Consider the following 16,559-nt stretch of genomic DNA (forward strand, 5'->3'; position numbering starts at 1 on the left):
AATATGTCGGACATGAGGACCACTTGTGCCACCCTACGTTTGTTACTTTAAGCTCTTGAATAGTGTAATTATGTGATAATTTATTACATTTATGAACATGCTTCTATTTCTGTTTTCCCTCATCCCTTTTTTTCCTGTGTATTCTTGTTAATGAAGTCCTCAGCTTGTTTTACAAACCGCCTCCCTGATCATCATTTATGTTGAAAGTTTGCAGCATTTATGTCCACAGAGAGATCACATGCAAACAGCGCATGACTAAGTCTGTATTTCTGTCGTTCTGTCAGGAACATACAAAGAGGCAAAGAGGTCGCTCACAGTTATCATTTATACATATGTATGTCTACTCATGATAACAGGAGGGGGGGGGGGGATCTCTCTACATTCGTGTGTGTGTCAGTGTGGGGGATGGGGCAGAATCTGAGTTTGCGTCTTTGTCTGTCAGATAAATTATTTAAATCCTGCAACAATTAAAGCTGAATTCTGTTATCTGCGTCCTCCATTAGAGGCCCCTGTGTCTGCACTGCTGCCTCAGTATGCTCCTCAATTGCTCCCCCTGTCTGAGCTCAGCGTGGGGCCGGATAAAGATCACAAGCTTTGAATCTTAAACACACATCCCAGCACAACAAAGGCTAACAGCGCACGCCTGTGACCCAGGGACTCTAATGTACATACTGAACACCATCACAGGAGCGTATGAATATTTTGAAAGTGAATCTTTTTAATGCAAAAATGTTGATATGTTCCTTGCATCTCATGAGTCATGGCACATTTAATTTGCAGGATATTATGGACAGCCTGATGTGATGTGTGAGATGTGTAATCTGAGGTTCGAGGGTGTGATGTGTGTACAATGGGGGTTGCCTGTGTTACACATACAGGTTTTTTTTCCAAGAGAGAGGTTCATGCTGGTGCATTATGGAATATCTGTTAGGGCCCTGATCTCTGTATTCACACCTTTTTTAACTTTCACCGCCTTTTTCCTTTCCTCTGTCTCATTATTCCCCCCTTGACAGCCATTCTCTCGCTCTTTCCATTTTACCTCACCCTCTCTCCTCTTTTTCCTGCATATGTTTTTATTGCTGTAGCAAACTGCCCATTAGTCATCTTAGAAATGAGGCGTGTGTGTGGCGGGTGGTTCATTTGAATAATATACAGTATATCATCTTTGGAAAAACTTTACTTCCTTTAAGAAAGCTCAGATAATATTTGAAAAACACATGATGTGTCTGCCTTCAAAAGCAGAACGATTTCCTACCATTTGCCTTATTATTACTACAATGACTGAATTACAGTAACAGATTTTTCTTTGCTTTCAATAGTTTGTCCTTTCGTCAAAGATATCACTGTTATTGAAATAGTGGATCTTAAAAAAAATTTTAATACCTCAAGCTGATTTGTGACAAAATTGAGTGATAAATTGGACAGATGTTAGCAGTACATTTGACAAAAATCATGGGGAATACCCTTATTTGCTTTCTTGCAAAGAATTCGATGAGAAGATTAATATCACTCTCATGTCTGTGTGCCAAATATGAAGCTAAAGCGGCCGGGCAGATACTTAGCTTGGCTTACCTTAGCATAAAGATGATAGTCATATTTGCTTTAAATATGACGAACGATTATTGTTATTATTGATTAATCTGACGTTTATTTTCTAGATTAATCATTTGGTTTATAAAATGTCAGAAAATAGTGAAAAATATCCATCCCAGTTTCTCAAAGTCCAAGGTGATGTCTTTAGACGTCTGGTTTTGTCAGTCCAAAACCAAAAGATATTCAGTTTAATATGATACAAAACAGATATAAGCAGGAAATCTCCATATTTGAGGCAGAAAACAGCATTTTCTTCCATTTGTGCATGAAGAATTACTTTAACGATTCATCAATTAATAGCTGCAGATTATTTTTCTGTCCATCAACTAATAAATGATCTTAATTAATGCAGTGACATCACACTTTCACCCACATCTCCTCCGTCACTGTCCCCACAAACTGCTTCTGTGACACTGAAAAAGAGGCTGATTTGTTCGGTGGGTGAACAAGGTAAAAATTCATCCCACCTACTCGTTTGGAGTTGATTGATAGCTCTGATTGCGAGTATACCGTAAAATGTTTTGGTTGCACATTTTTATGTCAATTCTTGTACTCTGACTGATAAACAGCAGTCTCACCATTGTTTTAGTTTTGGAAAGTATTTCAAGGCTGCTGATTCAGCAAATGTAAACTAAGTTAATCTGATGAAATGAGTTTGTTATGCTGATTGTACAGTTTGATTTTTATACTGCTTTGTTCTTTGCATTGGCTGTGTGTGTGTGTTCAGGTCACCTATTTGTTAGATAAGAGGCTAACACCTTTAACTGTAATATATTTTAAAATAGGCTTACGAAGGGACAAATTCCCATTCATATGCCGCATTCCTGTGTGTGTGTGGGTGCTTTGTGTGCACTAAAGCTCATATATCTCTGTCTCAGATTGGGCCTGCAGTGTGTATCTCCGTTGGGATTCTTGGGTCCAGCTCTGCTGAGAAAGCACACACAGAATGATTTCCTCTTATTTATGCCACTCTGTCTTTTCCTTGCTCTCTCAATTTATTTCCTGCCTCTTTCCCATTTGCTTGAAGGCTGGATTTGTATAATTGTGTTTGTGTGAGTTTGTGTGCTGGAAATAGCCTTGTCCCTGTACACTGGTCATAATTAGCCGGGCTGATGCCGTGAAGCTCTGTGCTGCCAAGACTGAATACAATCATCCTATAAAATACAAGCACTCATGCATATCTGAGTGACACTTGAATGAAAATCACACATTTTCTAACTTTAATGCTCCTTTTTCTTTCCTCTCTGTTCCCAGTGATCTGCTGTCTTCAGGGTACGTGGAGAGGCATTTGTCAGAAAAAGGGAAGAGCATCGTCACCAATGTAAGATTCTGCAAATCATCTCTCCTCATGCTTACTCACACTTTAGTTTTTTACTAATTACAGTGTTTAAATGGGAATTTGGTGGTCTATTTACCCCTGGTATTTCCAAGCAATCTGTATCTGGTTATGTGGATATGGATAAAAAAAACATTTTAGCACAAGCTGTAAATGCATGCAGAAGAAATTGCATTAAAAATGCTATTGGATCAGCCAAACCACATCTGGAGGTGGTCTGGTTTTAATTATAAACAGATCTCAGCCAGGTCTAAATACAATCTTTACCGTTTAAACACATTATCAAAGCTGCTGTCCTCAATATTTTTTTATATCATCAATGACTATGTGTAATGTGAAAGGCGTCACTCATAATGAGAAACCCAGAGTGAATTATCACAGGACTCTGCAGTTCCCCTCTTCTTCAGAGTATTTTAAAATCTTTGAGCTCATTGTTTTGGTTTTATGACAATGACTATGAGCAAACATAGTGGACCATTTAACAGCTTAAGAGCCATATTAGGTTAGTGGAGACCAAAAGCAGGGCTTTTGAGAAGAAAGAATATTATAATGGCATTTTTAAGAATGCAGAAACACAACTCCAAATGAATGCTGATGTTGATCCTTTTCTGCTGAATGTGTAAATAAGTGAGTGCTTGCTAACACGTTCGGTACAAATACTTTATATGGAGATATTATTTAAATGTTGTGTCTAACCCAAGTGGACGACAAAATCAATGAATGCAGGTTTAGGAAAAACACCTCAAGTTGAAAGTTCCCCTGCTATGCACTTACTCCACTTCATCCTGCTATCTTAAGCAAGCCCAGCAAAAGGCTACAGAAAACCTCTGTAATTTTTTCAAAGGCATGGCGTATGTTTACCCAACTCTGCTGAATTCAAGACACGGAAGAGTGGCTGAATTGGCTCCACTAAACATTTGTTCTCAGCTGTATTTTGAACAGCTGCAATTTCCTGCAGACCCCACAGGTTCTTCTCCCTCCCTGAGCCTTTTATTGGTTAATCAATGTGTTACTTTGCACATGCAGAGACAGCTCAGCCCATCCAGCCATCCATTCTTTGTTCATTTTAGATTCCATAAACCCAAAGTGGCCTAATCCTTCAATTTGCATGGAATTGAGATTGCTGTGATAATCCTCTGAAATCTGGATTTAAGATACAGTACAGGTCACCCACTGAGGCCTAATGATGTATCACATAAGTGGGGGGGATCATAATGGTCAGGATTTATTCAGCTAAGCAGCAGATTAGTGAGATATAAGATACTTTACAAAGAATGATCCACATTATTACACCACATATTGTGTGATATCGTCACTTGTAATTAAGGAACTTATTATAAAGCGATCTTTCTGTGAATTAAATCACCTTGTACCTAGAACGTACTCTGTCTGCAAATTCTTAATTTTTGTACAATGGAAAGAACAAGAGGCACTTTGCCTCTTTATTAATGGCTGCTGTTCTGGAAGGTTAATATGAGACAAGCTGCTGTTTGTTACTCTGCTCACTGAAAAGGTCAAATGCCATTGTAACACAGCAGCTGTTCTAATAGGTGCACCTCAGAATCCTCTCTGTTCTTGTAGTAGGTACTACAGGATCGGGGTGGGAATCACCAGAGGCCTCACGATACGATATCATCACGATACCTATGTCATGATACGATATTATTGCGATTTTAAACATATTGCAATATTCTGCGATATATTGCAATGTACTACCTTTTTTCCAACTTCAAATTTTTCCCAATTTCAAATTATGTCCCCAAAGGACAATTTTGTCAACATCTGTTTTATCTAAAAAGATACATTTCTCTGTTTGTTCATCTCACTTCAATTTTATTGCTGCAAAATGGGATTGTCAAGCAGACAAACTGACCAACACATATATAATAAAAGATCGATACTTGGCATCTGTGTATCGATACAGTATTGCCACGAAAAAAAATATCGCGATACTATGCTGTATCGATTTTTTCCCCCACCCCTACTACAGGAATGAATGCAGGACAGGAATACTTGTTTTTGGCTAAACCACCAAAATGAAATATCTATCAGCACAGAAATGTGCAGGCGTTAGCATAACTTATTTTGCTAACGCAATTAAAATGAATTAATATTGCTAATTTGTACCCGTAGTATAGTACAGCATAGCATTATACATAGTAAAGTTGCAATTTACATAACTAGTGCAGTGCCCGTAGAAAATGTGCCTGTTTGGAACGGGCGATTGCTTGGCCTGTGGCATTGCTGCTTGTAGAATTCTTCAACACCAAATTGTACCCAAAATTACTTACAGAAGGACTCCAAACCATTTCATATGCAACTCCCCTATATACCCTACTACTGACTTACAGTGTAGGCTACTTCTACATCAGAGGAAGACATTGTACTACTATATTTACCTGACAGAATCAGAATGTAATCACAAAATATCACAATGACAATGTGGAGTAATCAGACATTAGCATCATTACCCATCATTGCCCGTTATGAGAGCTAATCAACACATATTTGTGTACATCAACCACCTGAACCGGACCGTTTGTGTGTGTGTGTGTGTGTGCGTGTGCGCGCGCGCACATGCAGAGAGAGAGAGAGAGAGAGAGAGAGAGAGACACGTTGTCTCGTGTCGTTTGATCGTTAACGTAGTGCTACTTTCAGTGTAGGGTGTAACGCGTTACAGTAACGTAACTACTTTTTCGGGAAAAAGTAAAGTAACGCGTTACTACTGAAAATTTGGTAATGAAACGTAGCTAGTTCCTTTTTCAATTCGGCGTCAACGTTACTTTTCCAAGGGACAGATTTGACAGCGACACTGCCTTCTCAGCTGCGAGCTCACAAGCTCCACAAGGTACGTGACAGAGGCTGGTAGTAGAAGAGCAATGCTGCAGCCAACGCTAGCTAACTTTTGAGAGCGTTTTTAGCTTCGTGGCTTTTTACTGGCTAGGCTACACGCAGCGGGCGCTGTGGACTTGTGTCGGTCGCACGGACACGCAAGGACTTCCAGAGGCTGCATGTGTCTATGACAATGCACGGACCATCGTGGCTGCGCGACCAGTACTACAAGTAGATATGGACATTACACATTAACACCGTGTAACGCCGATGACCTGCCGATGTGCATTCAACCCGCGCTGGACTCGTTCATAATGAATCAGCCGTCACTCTGTGAGTAGAGAATCTGCAGTTTAGCCTAGTTCAGACATTTTACTGATAAACCAGAGAATGGCTTTATGGTCAAAGATAGCTTTTGTATAATTAACTTAAGTCTCTGCCAGAGACACCTGCTTTCAAAAGTAACGTAAAAGTAACGAGAAAAGTAAAAAGTTACTTTCCATAGGGGGTAACTAAGTAAAGTAAAGGATTACTTTTTTAAGAAGTAAGAGTAACGAGAAAACACTACTTTTTAAAAGTAACTTCCCCAACACTGGCTACTTTGCACATATTTGTGGGCCTGAGGTGTATGTCACATGTTAGCTGCCAAAGCTCCGCTGCTCTTTATCTGTCTGATCCTGCTCACTGCTCACTCAGTGTGAGAGGAGGAGGGGCCAGCGGCTAGAGCAGCAAAAGCCAATGTGTGCTTCTTTTACCGAGCATATCTTTTGCGTTTCTTATCCAAACAACGTCAAACTTGGCACTTACTCGTGCCCATAGCAAGACACCTGTCAAATTTGAAATCCATTGGACTAACGGTTCGAGAGATATGCCCTTAACACGCACACATAGACAGACAGACGTTCCTGCAATTTATAGATAGATAGATAGATAGATAGATAGATAGATAGATAGATAGATATAAATATAATTGAATTCATCACAACCCTTTTGACCTAACAATTTTAATCCAAAAATATAACCAAACAAGTATAAAACATTATGGATAATTAAGAATCAATCTATATAAACAGCATCTACTGTTTAAACTTGCATACCGTAGAGATTAGATGTCTAAATGATATGACAATGGTGATAATAATTGGGTTTGTTATAGAGTAATTTAAGTGTTTGTTTATAGAGTGAGTCTATTGGCCCTAATATAGAGACGTTCATCAGCAGTCCTGCTCATTAACCTTCAGCACTGCTCACAATGGCCTGATACACCCGGAAGTGTTACAAAAGTATTGATAGAGTACGTCAGTGCCTCTATAAATAGTATGACAAAATCTGTTTCATTATCACGTCGCCCAGCTCTGTAGTATGTAGTACGTGAGTGGTAAGTGGAGATAGACTGAAGTACTTCTTATAGTGGTACACACACTTTCTGTCTCATGAATAGTAAAAATTATTTGTGTACTGTCCTTATTCCTCTTCTTTATCTAATTGCCAATTGCCAAACTTTCACTGACATTCAGAGGGCAGAGTGTCCTACTTGTTTACCAACTGACTGCCCTCGACCTTTCATTGTGCATCGTGTTGTCCAGAAAGATGATTAATTACTCTTACAAGAGACTAAAGAGATCACAGATCAGACCAATTTAGCAACACACACACACACACACACACACACACACACACACACACACACACACACACACACACACACACACAGTATTGATGTACCCACGTGCTGGTTTTGGGTGTTTCTTGCTTTGATGAGAAGTGGAGCAGAAGGTTCAGGGCACAGGGAGGAGAGACGCTGGGATAGTAGAGCACAGCGCCACTTATAAATAGCCCTCTCTGTCTCTTCATCTCACTCTCGCTCTACCTCTCTTTACCCAACCTCTCTCTCTTCAACTGTAGCTCCATTTAAGATATTTAATCTACTAAACTTGTACAACTTCTTTTGTTGCAGCCCATATTTTCAAATTTTTTACCCCAAATACAATTCCTGTAGTGAAAATCTTAACTTAATGATACAGCATCCAGTGATATTTAAACACTGTGTGCTTCCAACTGTATGGCAACACTTTTGGGAAGGTCCTTTCCTGTTTCAGCATTACAATATTTTCATGAAAAGGCCAAGTCAATAAAGAGTAGAAGAATTGGGCTGGCCATGACCTCAAATCATTCCAACACTTTTGGGATGAATTGGAACACCGACTGCCAACCAGGCCTTATTGCACAGCATTACTAATGCTCTTGTGGCTCAATAGGAGCAAATTCTTGTTCCATAATCTTGTGAAAAGTCATCATCATAACGCCTGTAGTTCATATTTTCAGATACTTTTTGCTATGTAGTTTAACAACCACAACAAATGCATACATGCATCCTCACTCAAACTCATAAGTCAGGCATGGATTGGGATGAAGTTCACACAGAGCTGGAGGTAAAAGTGGACGTGGCACTGCGTTGCTGTGAACAGCATCAGACTGTAGCGCAGAAATTGATCCTCTGATGCTGCGTTTCCTCAGGGAGGCCGACTTCCTGCCTAATGGCTGTTAGGCAGCGAGAAATGGACGAGGAAGAGATGGCCTGCAGAGCACTTAGACACTTAGACATCATACACGTCTATAGAAAATAAATTTGTGTTTACGCTCTCAGAGGAAACGCACACACATATAGACAGATGGAGAGTGAATACAGAGCATGAGTGGTTGACGGCGAGTTGTGACAGAGATGGAAAAACTTTTACAAGTGACCGATGCTGTGGCCTCCTATTGAGGGTAGAAGTTGGGATGGAGGACAGAGAAGTCACAGAGCAGTTAACGCACAGATGGTAGGATGCATAGTACCACACAAACACACACATAAACATGGAGTACATGCACACGCACATATCTACACCACATCATACTTGTTAGCAAATTAATTCTGCATGATTGATTGCTCTGAACTAATTTTCTGATGAAACGTGGTAATGAAAGCAGCAAGCAGGATCTTTTGCTCTCTGTTTGAGTGCATGAGTCATTTCAGGAGGCAACCATGTGTATGATCTTAATATGTGAGTGTTTGTGTTTTGCTCACAGGGAGGAGAGCACTGCTACTATCAGGGGAAGGTCAGAGGCATTCCTTACTCCTTTGTGGCTGTCTCAACCTGTCACGGATTGCAGTAAGTACAAATATTATGCCACTTTATGTGTGTATTTCTCAGCCAGCATTGCTGCCTCTGTGTCCAGCCTCTTCGGCCATGCTCCCATTTATCCATTAGGTCAATGTAATTAGTTTAAGCCAGCCCTTCTCTGTCTCTCTGCATTTTCCGTTACAAAGGTTATCATTCACGCAGACAGGTGCTGTTCAGACGTCTTCTCTTCTTTTTTTGTTCCAAGAGTTGTTTTTTCTTTACAGTTTGTGCTCTAAAGCAGAGAGATGGGTCAGAAACGAGGCCTGCTAGGCAGGAATGCAAGTCCACTGTATATCAGTGTTATAGTGTGTGTGGGTGTTTATATACTGTGAGAAGAGAGGCAAATATGTACTCTGTGGTAGTGAATGTCATTATGTGCGGACAATACAACAATTGCATAAAAAGGCACCATTGAATAATCAGGTATAACACATGCACATGTATTACAATGTTTCACAGTTGCTACCACACATTTAGCATTTTTCCAAAACTGGGAACACAAGACAAAAAACCCACACTGTTTTTGGCCAAACCTCAGACATTTAACACACTATATGGTATTTATCTGCACTTGCTGTTTTTTACATTAATTATTTAGGGGTCTTAAAAAGTAAGTGCAAAACAAATAAAAAATAAAGCTGAATTCATCGCTTATCTGTACATAAGTAAGGAAAACAGTGCTAGCTGCTACTTGTCAGTCTGATCGACTGCTCTTTCATTAACAGGAATCCCTGTATGAATGGCGTGTTCCATTATGCTTGTTGGTTGTTATGACTTTTCATATTGAATAATAGTGATTTCTCTAAGAAAATAGAGGTAGAACAGCTCTGTATGCAAATTTAAGGTTTGAGGTGCAAAGAGTGATCTAAGCTTTATGAAATATATAACAACCATTCAAATCTGCACATTGTTGACAGTATACTATTGCATCTAATTATCCATTTCAGTTGTTTCTAAAAACATTATTAATCAGTCCCGATCCATTACGCCTCATCAAAGCTTAATTCTGTCCATTATATCTTCCTTCAACATAATGTCAGGCTAAATAAACCAAATAATCAGTGAAGAGAAGTGAATTAATCTAATAAAGGCAAGTGGGTGAAATCAGATTGATATTTGCTGAATAAGCTAAACTAAACTTGGGGTTTTAATAACGTTTGCATATTTCATGTGATTGTGGCAACATGTTGGGAAATGTGTCAGCACAGCAAATTAGTAGGGCATGAATTAATCAATCCCAAACAAGATGAATGTGTTGCACATGCAGTACATTCTCATATATAGGACAAAATAGTATATACAGTGACAGACAAGATGAAGTGTTTCCTGCAGACTTTACTTTTACCTTTACTAGTATGGCTGAATTTTGATGTGTGACTTGTAATTAGTCCAAATGTTAGTGTAGCATGTTATAATACTCCTGTCATGTATCTGTTTTTATGTATTTGTTGTAGTAGTATTAGAGGTTGTACTTTATTATTAATTGGATATATTTGATTGAAATCTCGGGTTTTTTTTCATTCCTGATTTTCATAATGTGGAAAGAAATGCACATGCTGACATTTTAAAGGAGACAGAGACACACCCATAGTATGCCCTGCACACACTAATTTGTGTGTGTGAGGGAGAGACAGAGTGACAGTGAGAGCGTATGAGTTAGGGGAGTGCACAGTGGTGTCGAGGGGTTAGACATTAGAGCAGAGTATTTCCCTTATGCTGAGTCAGATATTTACCATAATATACATCCTGCTCTTTCTCTCTTACACGGATGCACACACACACACACACACACACACACACACACACACACACACACACACACACACACACACACACACACACACACACACAAATAACCATTAATGCAGGTTTCTGTTTGAAGCATCCACGAGCAATGTAAATCATTTTACAATTGTGACTGAAATACAAAACCTCACACTGATTAAGAAAACGTTTTGTCCCTCCCCTTTGGGTGAGGTCCACCGGAAGGGGAGGGACTTCGCCTCTCTATAACTGTTATCAGCTTTAAATTCAAATGTTGCTCAATGCTGATTGGTGCACAGAAGTATGTGACATCATTTTTTTTCTTTTTCTTCAACTGAGCCCCCCCACCTCAAACCAGTAAGGGCACAGATTTAAACACAGATTTCGTATGTGCAAAAAAACAGGAATTGTTCTAACTTTGGCATGAAAATTGTGTCTTCATGTTGGAGCCCATTGCTCAGAAGCCTGATTAAGAATACATTTTCCTTTAAAGTTACTGTGAATTTCCCCTTGTAGTCTTGGCAGAATGACTAGTTTGGTTTGGGTTGCCAAGAAATATATATAAAAGACAGTTAAAATCAGCATCACGCTTCTTTTGTGAACTGCAATAAGGGTTACATGTTACATTCTGTTTCAAAATACACTTTCTTTATATTATTTATAGTTTTTAATTTCACAGTGACAAAATATTGAAAGGACATATGGAACAATGCAGGGAAAATATAACACTTTTCTTTTTCTCTCTCCGTGTGTGTATAATCTGCTGTAAGTGCAATGTTGGACCTGGACAAAGAGTGTGTGTTGGAGGGGATTTCTGTGTGTTGAAGGCCAGAAAGAGGTAGAAAAAAGGAAGAGAAAGACAGATTGTGTGTTCCTGCAGTGTTCACTCTCATGACTTTACAGTTTGACCCACCCAATCTCCTAAAAGCTTCAGATAAAGTTAATTAATGGATGATGTCCATTTTTTTGTCCAGAAGACCTTCACCCAGCTGCTAAATAAGAAATTGATCTGAATTACTTTTTTTAAATGATTGCTTGGTCAAAAGGGTGTGTGTGTGTGTGTGTGTGTGTGTGTGTGTGTGTGTGTGTGTGTGTGTGTGTGTGTGTGTGTGTGTGTGTGTGTGTGTGTGTGTGTGTGTGTGTGTGTGTGTGTGTGTGTGTGTGTGTGTGTGTGTGTGTGTGTGTGTGTGTGTGTGTGTGCGCAAATAAACTAAATTTAATCTGATGAAATGAGTTTGTTATGCTGATTGTACAGTTTGATTTTTAAATGTTGTTCTTTGCATTGGCTGTGTGTATGTATGTATGTGTGTGTGTTATACCTATATGTGAAGAATGTATTTAGAGTTTTTAAGTGAAATGCATGTAAAGTCATTCAAATTTTCATTAAATGTTAGTGAGGAGCTCAAATGCACCCCTTTCAATGTAGCCTTTGTCATTGCAATCTGTGGTCAACCAGTTCAAGCTCTTAGTTATTGTTCCAGAGATAAAAGTCCTTAGGTGACCTTTAAGTTATGCTGTGTGGGGGGAATCTCTGAATCTCCTAAGCTGTACATAAAGCAGGACAGCAAGAGGATTCTGTCCAAAACTGCAGCATGTACAGTAGGAGTGCATTACTGTTATTATTCTGACAAATGTTCCAATAATACAATTAAAAAAAAAAAAAAAGAAACTGGGCAAGCACTGAAATGGCTCTAATCTATCACATTGATGGCTGAGGAGGAGTTGAATTCAGATGCATTATTCCATTTAGTGATGAATATAAACAACAGCAACTGGTGTTGATATGTGCTCTCCCTTTCTCCCCTACCCGCCTCTCTCTTTTAGTGGGATGTTTTTCGATGGCAATCACACCTACATGATTGAACCTGGAGGACAGGGCAGCAGCAATGTAAGTACTCTACAATATAATTTATTTTGTAGGAGCTGGAGATGGCTCCTCTCGGGTGGGTTATCAATTTTCCTTTCTTCCATCTTTTCACATCCAGCTGCCTCTCAGCCCTGTTGAATTTCCCGTGGTCAGATATTGTTACATAATTTTTTCATATATATAGTTATCCGTGAATCATCAATGTTAAGGCTTGGGTTTCCTGGTATTACTGTATTCATAAAGGGGTCAGTTATAGTCCTGAGAGGATGTTGAGACAAAACCAGAATCAGTTACAGATCACACACCAGTCGTTGCCACTTTTTCTAATGAACCGTGAGTGCGGCCCGCAGGTCACAGGACAGAGAGAGATTTGCTGGGATACAAAGCCAGCAGACATCAGAAAAGCCTACAACCAGTTAGATAATAACACAGGCATTATGGTCAGAATGAAAGGACAGATCTGAGATTGTCTAAAGAAGCCTTGAGCATGAAAGTGAAGAACAAGCTGCTGATAGAGTGTGTGTGTGTGTGTGTGTGTGTGTGTGTGTGTGTGTGTGTGTGTGTGTGTGTGTGTGTGTGTGTGTGTGTGTGTGTGTGTGTGTGTGTGTGTGTGTGTGTGTGTGTGTGTGTGTGTGTGTTTGTGTGTGTCCTTTATGCTCTAATTAAAACGTCCAGAAGAAGTTTCTGTCTGGTGTTAATCAGTAAGGGACAAAAGGAGACTAGATAAGAGAGGTCAGGGATTTGTCTCTATGCTTGTGTGTGTATGTGCACTTATGGGTGTTGGAAGTGCCGGCCTGGCACACAGAAGCTTCTTAAAATGTATTCCCATGTGACGTTTTAGTGCCAACGGTGTTGAAAGAGTGGAAAGGAGGGGAAATAAAGAGGATGGATGGATGTAAAGAGCAAATGTAAGGCTGAGAAGACGAATGTTAACTGACAAAAAAGGTACACAGAGGGAGGCGCAGCTGAGCCAAAAACACAAAGTTGTTGTTAAATTAAATGGGATTTAGATTGCTTGTAATTGTATCTTGTGCAGAGAAACTTTAAAACAAGAGGAACTAATTGGTTTGGAAAGGCAGTTGCTATATCACAGTTATACATTCAAAGAAATCTGAAGTTAAAGCAAGAATATTCTGAATGGGAAAGATTTATAAAAGATAACTGAAGACAGAATGAGAAAACAACAATCCTTCAGCCCACTGGGTTTATTTCACGTGTCACAGCTCTCTCCCCCCTTCTACTTCTTTGACTCCCTTCTTTTCTGGCCTCTTCTTCATCTCCTCTCTGCCTTCGTCATTCCTCTCCAGCGTTTTCTGGAGAGACTGAATTATTCAAGCAGAGAGAGAGAGAGAGACAGAGAGCGAGAGAGAGAGCGAGATCTCAACTCAGAATATCGCTGCAGCACTTGTTATCAGAGATACAGCATCTAGTAGCTTTTTTTGGTAATTCACAAGGCCACAGTGACGTAAAATGCACATAAAAATTGGAAGAGTTTCTCCACTAGTTTACTTTTTATATGCGTGTCATGCCAAACATTTGTAAAAAATACAGCAAGTCATCCTCTGGTAGCCTATATATTACACATAGAAAGCCAAAAGACAGATATAATTTCAGGTGATATGTTTATGTACAACATTTTAAGTTAATTGCCACAAATAGAAGGGTAGCTTTTACTGCTACCAGCCTAAAGTTTTGCCTGATAGAGTCCTCATTTTCAAGTAACTTAAAGGGATACTTGCTGATTTAAATCCACCTCTGTGTCATGGCAGTGTGTTTAGATGAACGGTGTTTGGCTTCCCTCTGTGGCTCCAGTGCACAGAGCCGAGGTCAGCAGAGAGAAACTGCGGATCCAGGCAGAACTCCGCTGCTCTGCTCAGCTCATGCACTGCGGCCACGGAGGGAAGCCACACACCGTTCATCTGCACACACTGCCCACACTGCCATGACACAGAGCTGGATTCAAATCAGCTAAAATATCTCTTTAAAAATATATTGGGTAAAAACAGAAACTAGAAAAAAATTTAATGAATTTTCAATATCATTGAGATGGCACATTGATAGTGGTGGGAAGTAACTGCTGTCGGTACATTTAATCAAGTATTTTACTTGAGTATAATGTCAAGGTACCTGTACTTTATTTCCATTTTATTTATTCTTCACATTTATCTGACAGCTTTAGTTACTTTGCAGTTACAGAGTTTACATACAAAACCCCACCTACAAAATATGATACTGTATTATGGATTAAACCACCCAAACCAATGTAAATCATATAATAAACTTAGCTTGACTTTGATCAGCTACAGTACTAAAATGCTACTTAGGCATTAATGCATTATTAATTATAGTCCAATAATGGTATATAACATAATGACATGGCCCTTTTTCTGCCTAGTGAGTACTTCTACTTTTGATACGTTGGTACATTTAGCTGATAACACTGAATACTTTTTGAATGAAATTTAACTTGTAGTTTAGCATTTTTAATTGTGATATTACTACTTTTGCTCAAGTAAATACTTGTTCCACCACTGCACTTTGGACACAGTTGCTCTTCCTCTTCCAGTGTGACTCTTCGATTTTATCATTTAGTTGTAAAACACCAGATCTCATCTGGGCTTAAAGATCTACGTATTCTTCATGTTATGTCAAACATAATTGCCTGTAACGTAGTTTGTGTTTTTTTGCAAAATATTTGGCATGTAGCTCCATTGCCAGTGTTGGCTTTGGCATTTTAGATGGGGGATTCCTGTCTGCGTGACAATGTCGGACAGCGCTGCCCCCGAGCCCAGCAACAGCTGTCAGTTTGTCAGCTCTGAGCTCTGGATGTCTGCTCCCTGCAGGCAATGGTCCACTGACTGTCTCTGCCCCTCTGCTTCTCTGGGCTCCTCTCAGTGTATCTCTTTCTCTATTTCACTCTCAGTCTATGTATCTCTTTGTCTCTGTGACAGTCTGCTGGGTCTGCAAGTCTTCCTCTCATTTTTGTCACACAGATGTTTACTGGAAAAACCTAAGTGCTCGTCATGTATCCTGTGTATTCACACACACACGCACGCACGCACGCACACACACACACACACACACACACACACACACACACACACACACACACACACACACACACACACAGAAAGTAGTGTGCCTGAGTTGATTTAAGAGGGTTCTCTCCTTTTAAAAGTTTGTTTTCTCAGTCATGTTCTTGTTATGACCTAAAAACAGCCACTTATCAGTTAGTAGTATTAAATGCAGAGGCTTTGTGCCCCGATATGCACAACTAAATCCGGCTGTTATGATCTAGTTAAAAGTGATAGAAAAAAGAAATATGGCAGGATGGGGTGTGTGTGTGGAGCCAGATAAAATCGGCATGGCTTCTGTCGACATATGGTAAATCCATCTGCCCTTCTTCCGCCCAAGCAGAAAAAGTTATGCAGGACATTAGCTAAGTGTGTCCTGAACAAGCTGCTCTCATCACCTTATGCAGCTGAACTTGTTATTGTGTTATGTAAATGGGGTTGTGAACCAGTAGACAGCAGTGGTAAGCAATACAGAGCGGCACAATTAAAGTTCACAAGCTTAGAACGTGATGTATCCGGGCGCTATGTGACTGATAAATCTTGCACTTCTTGAGTGTGTAAGCGTCTGCGTGAGCATGTGCGTGCAGACAACTTGGTGTGATGCTGACTTGCATATGTGGAAAACACCATATGTTTAGCTGTCTTGTTTGTTTGCACACCTTTCCAACCCCACCTGCACTTCAGGGCCCCTGTGGCTAGATCCCAACAGCTCGGTCTATTCACTTCAAGGAGGACTCAGACTAGGCATAGTGCTGTGTTGTTTTGATGGTGCAGTGATCATAAGTTCAGGGTTGCAGTACATTTAAACTATAAAGGCTAAAGACATAGCAGTATTTTGATAAAAAACTATATACTTATAAATTAATTGTGGACGAGGGTGAAACAGCTTCAGAAAGATGTAATAAGCAATCCTACATTTTCTTTCT

General features: G+C 39.7%; 1 protein-coding gene across 5 annotated transcripts in view; it reads left to right on the top strand.

Moving 5' to 3' along the window:
* Positions 1–16,559, top strand: part of adam22 (ADAM metallopeptidase domain 22) — a 62,605-nt gene that overhangs the window by 13,345 nt on the left and 32,701 nt on the right. For all 5 annotated transcript variants that reach the window (XM_039805782.1, XM_039805783.1, XM_039805784.1 and 2 more), the window contains exons 4-6: positions 2,848–2,914; positions 8,834–8,916; positions 12,517–12,580. In XM_039805782.1, the coding sequence (XP_039661716.1) occupies positions 2,848–2,914; positions 8,834–8,916; positions 12,517–12,580 (214 nt within the window). The remainder of the gene's footprint in view (positions 1–2,847; positions 2,915–8,833; positions 8,917–12,516; positions 12,581–16,559) is intronic.

Source organism: Perca fluviatilis, chromosome 7 (assembly GCF_010015445.1).
Source record: "Perca fluviatilis chromosome 7, GENO_Pfluv_1.0, whole genome shotgun sequence".
Taxonomy (NCBI): Eukaryota; Metazoa; Chordata; class Actinopteri; order Perciformes; family Percidae; genus Perca; species Perca fluviatilis.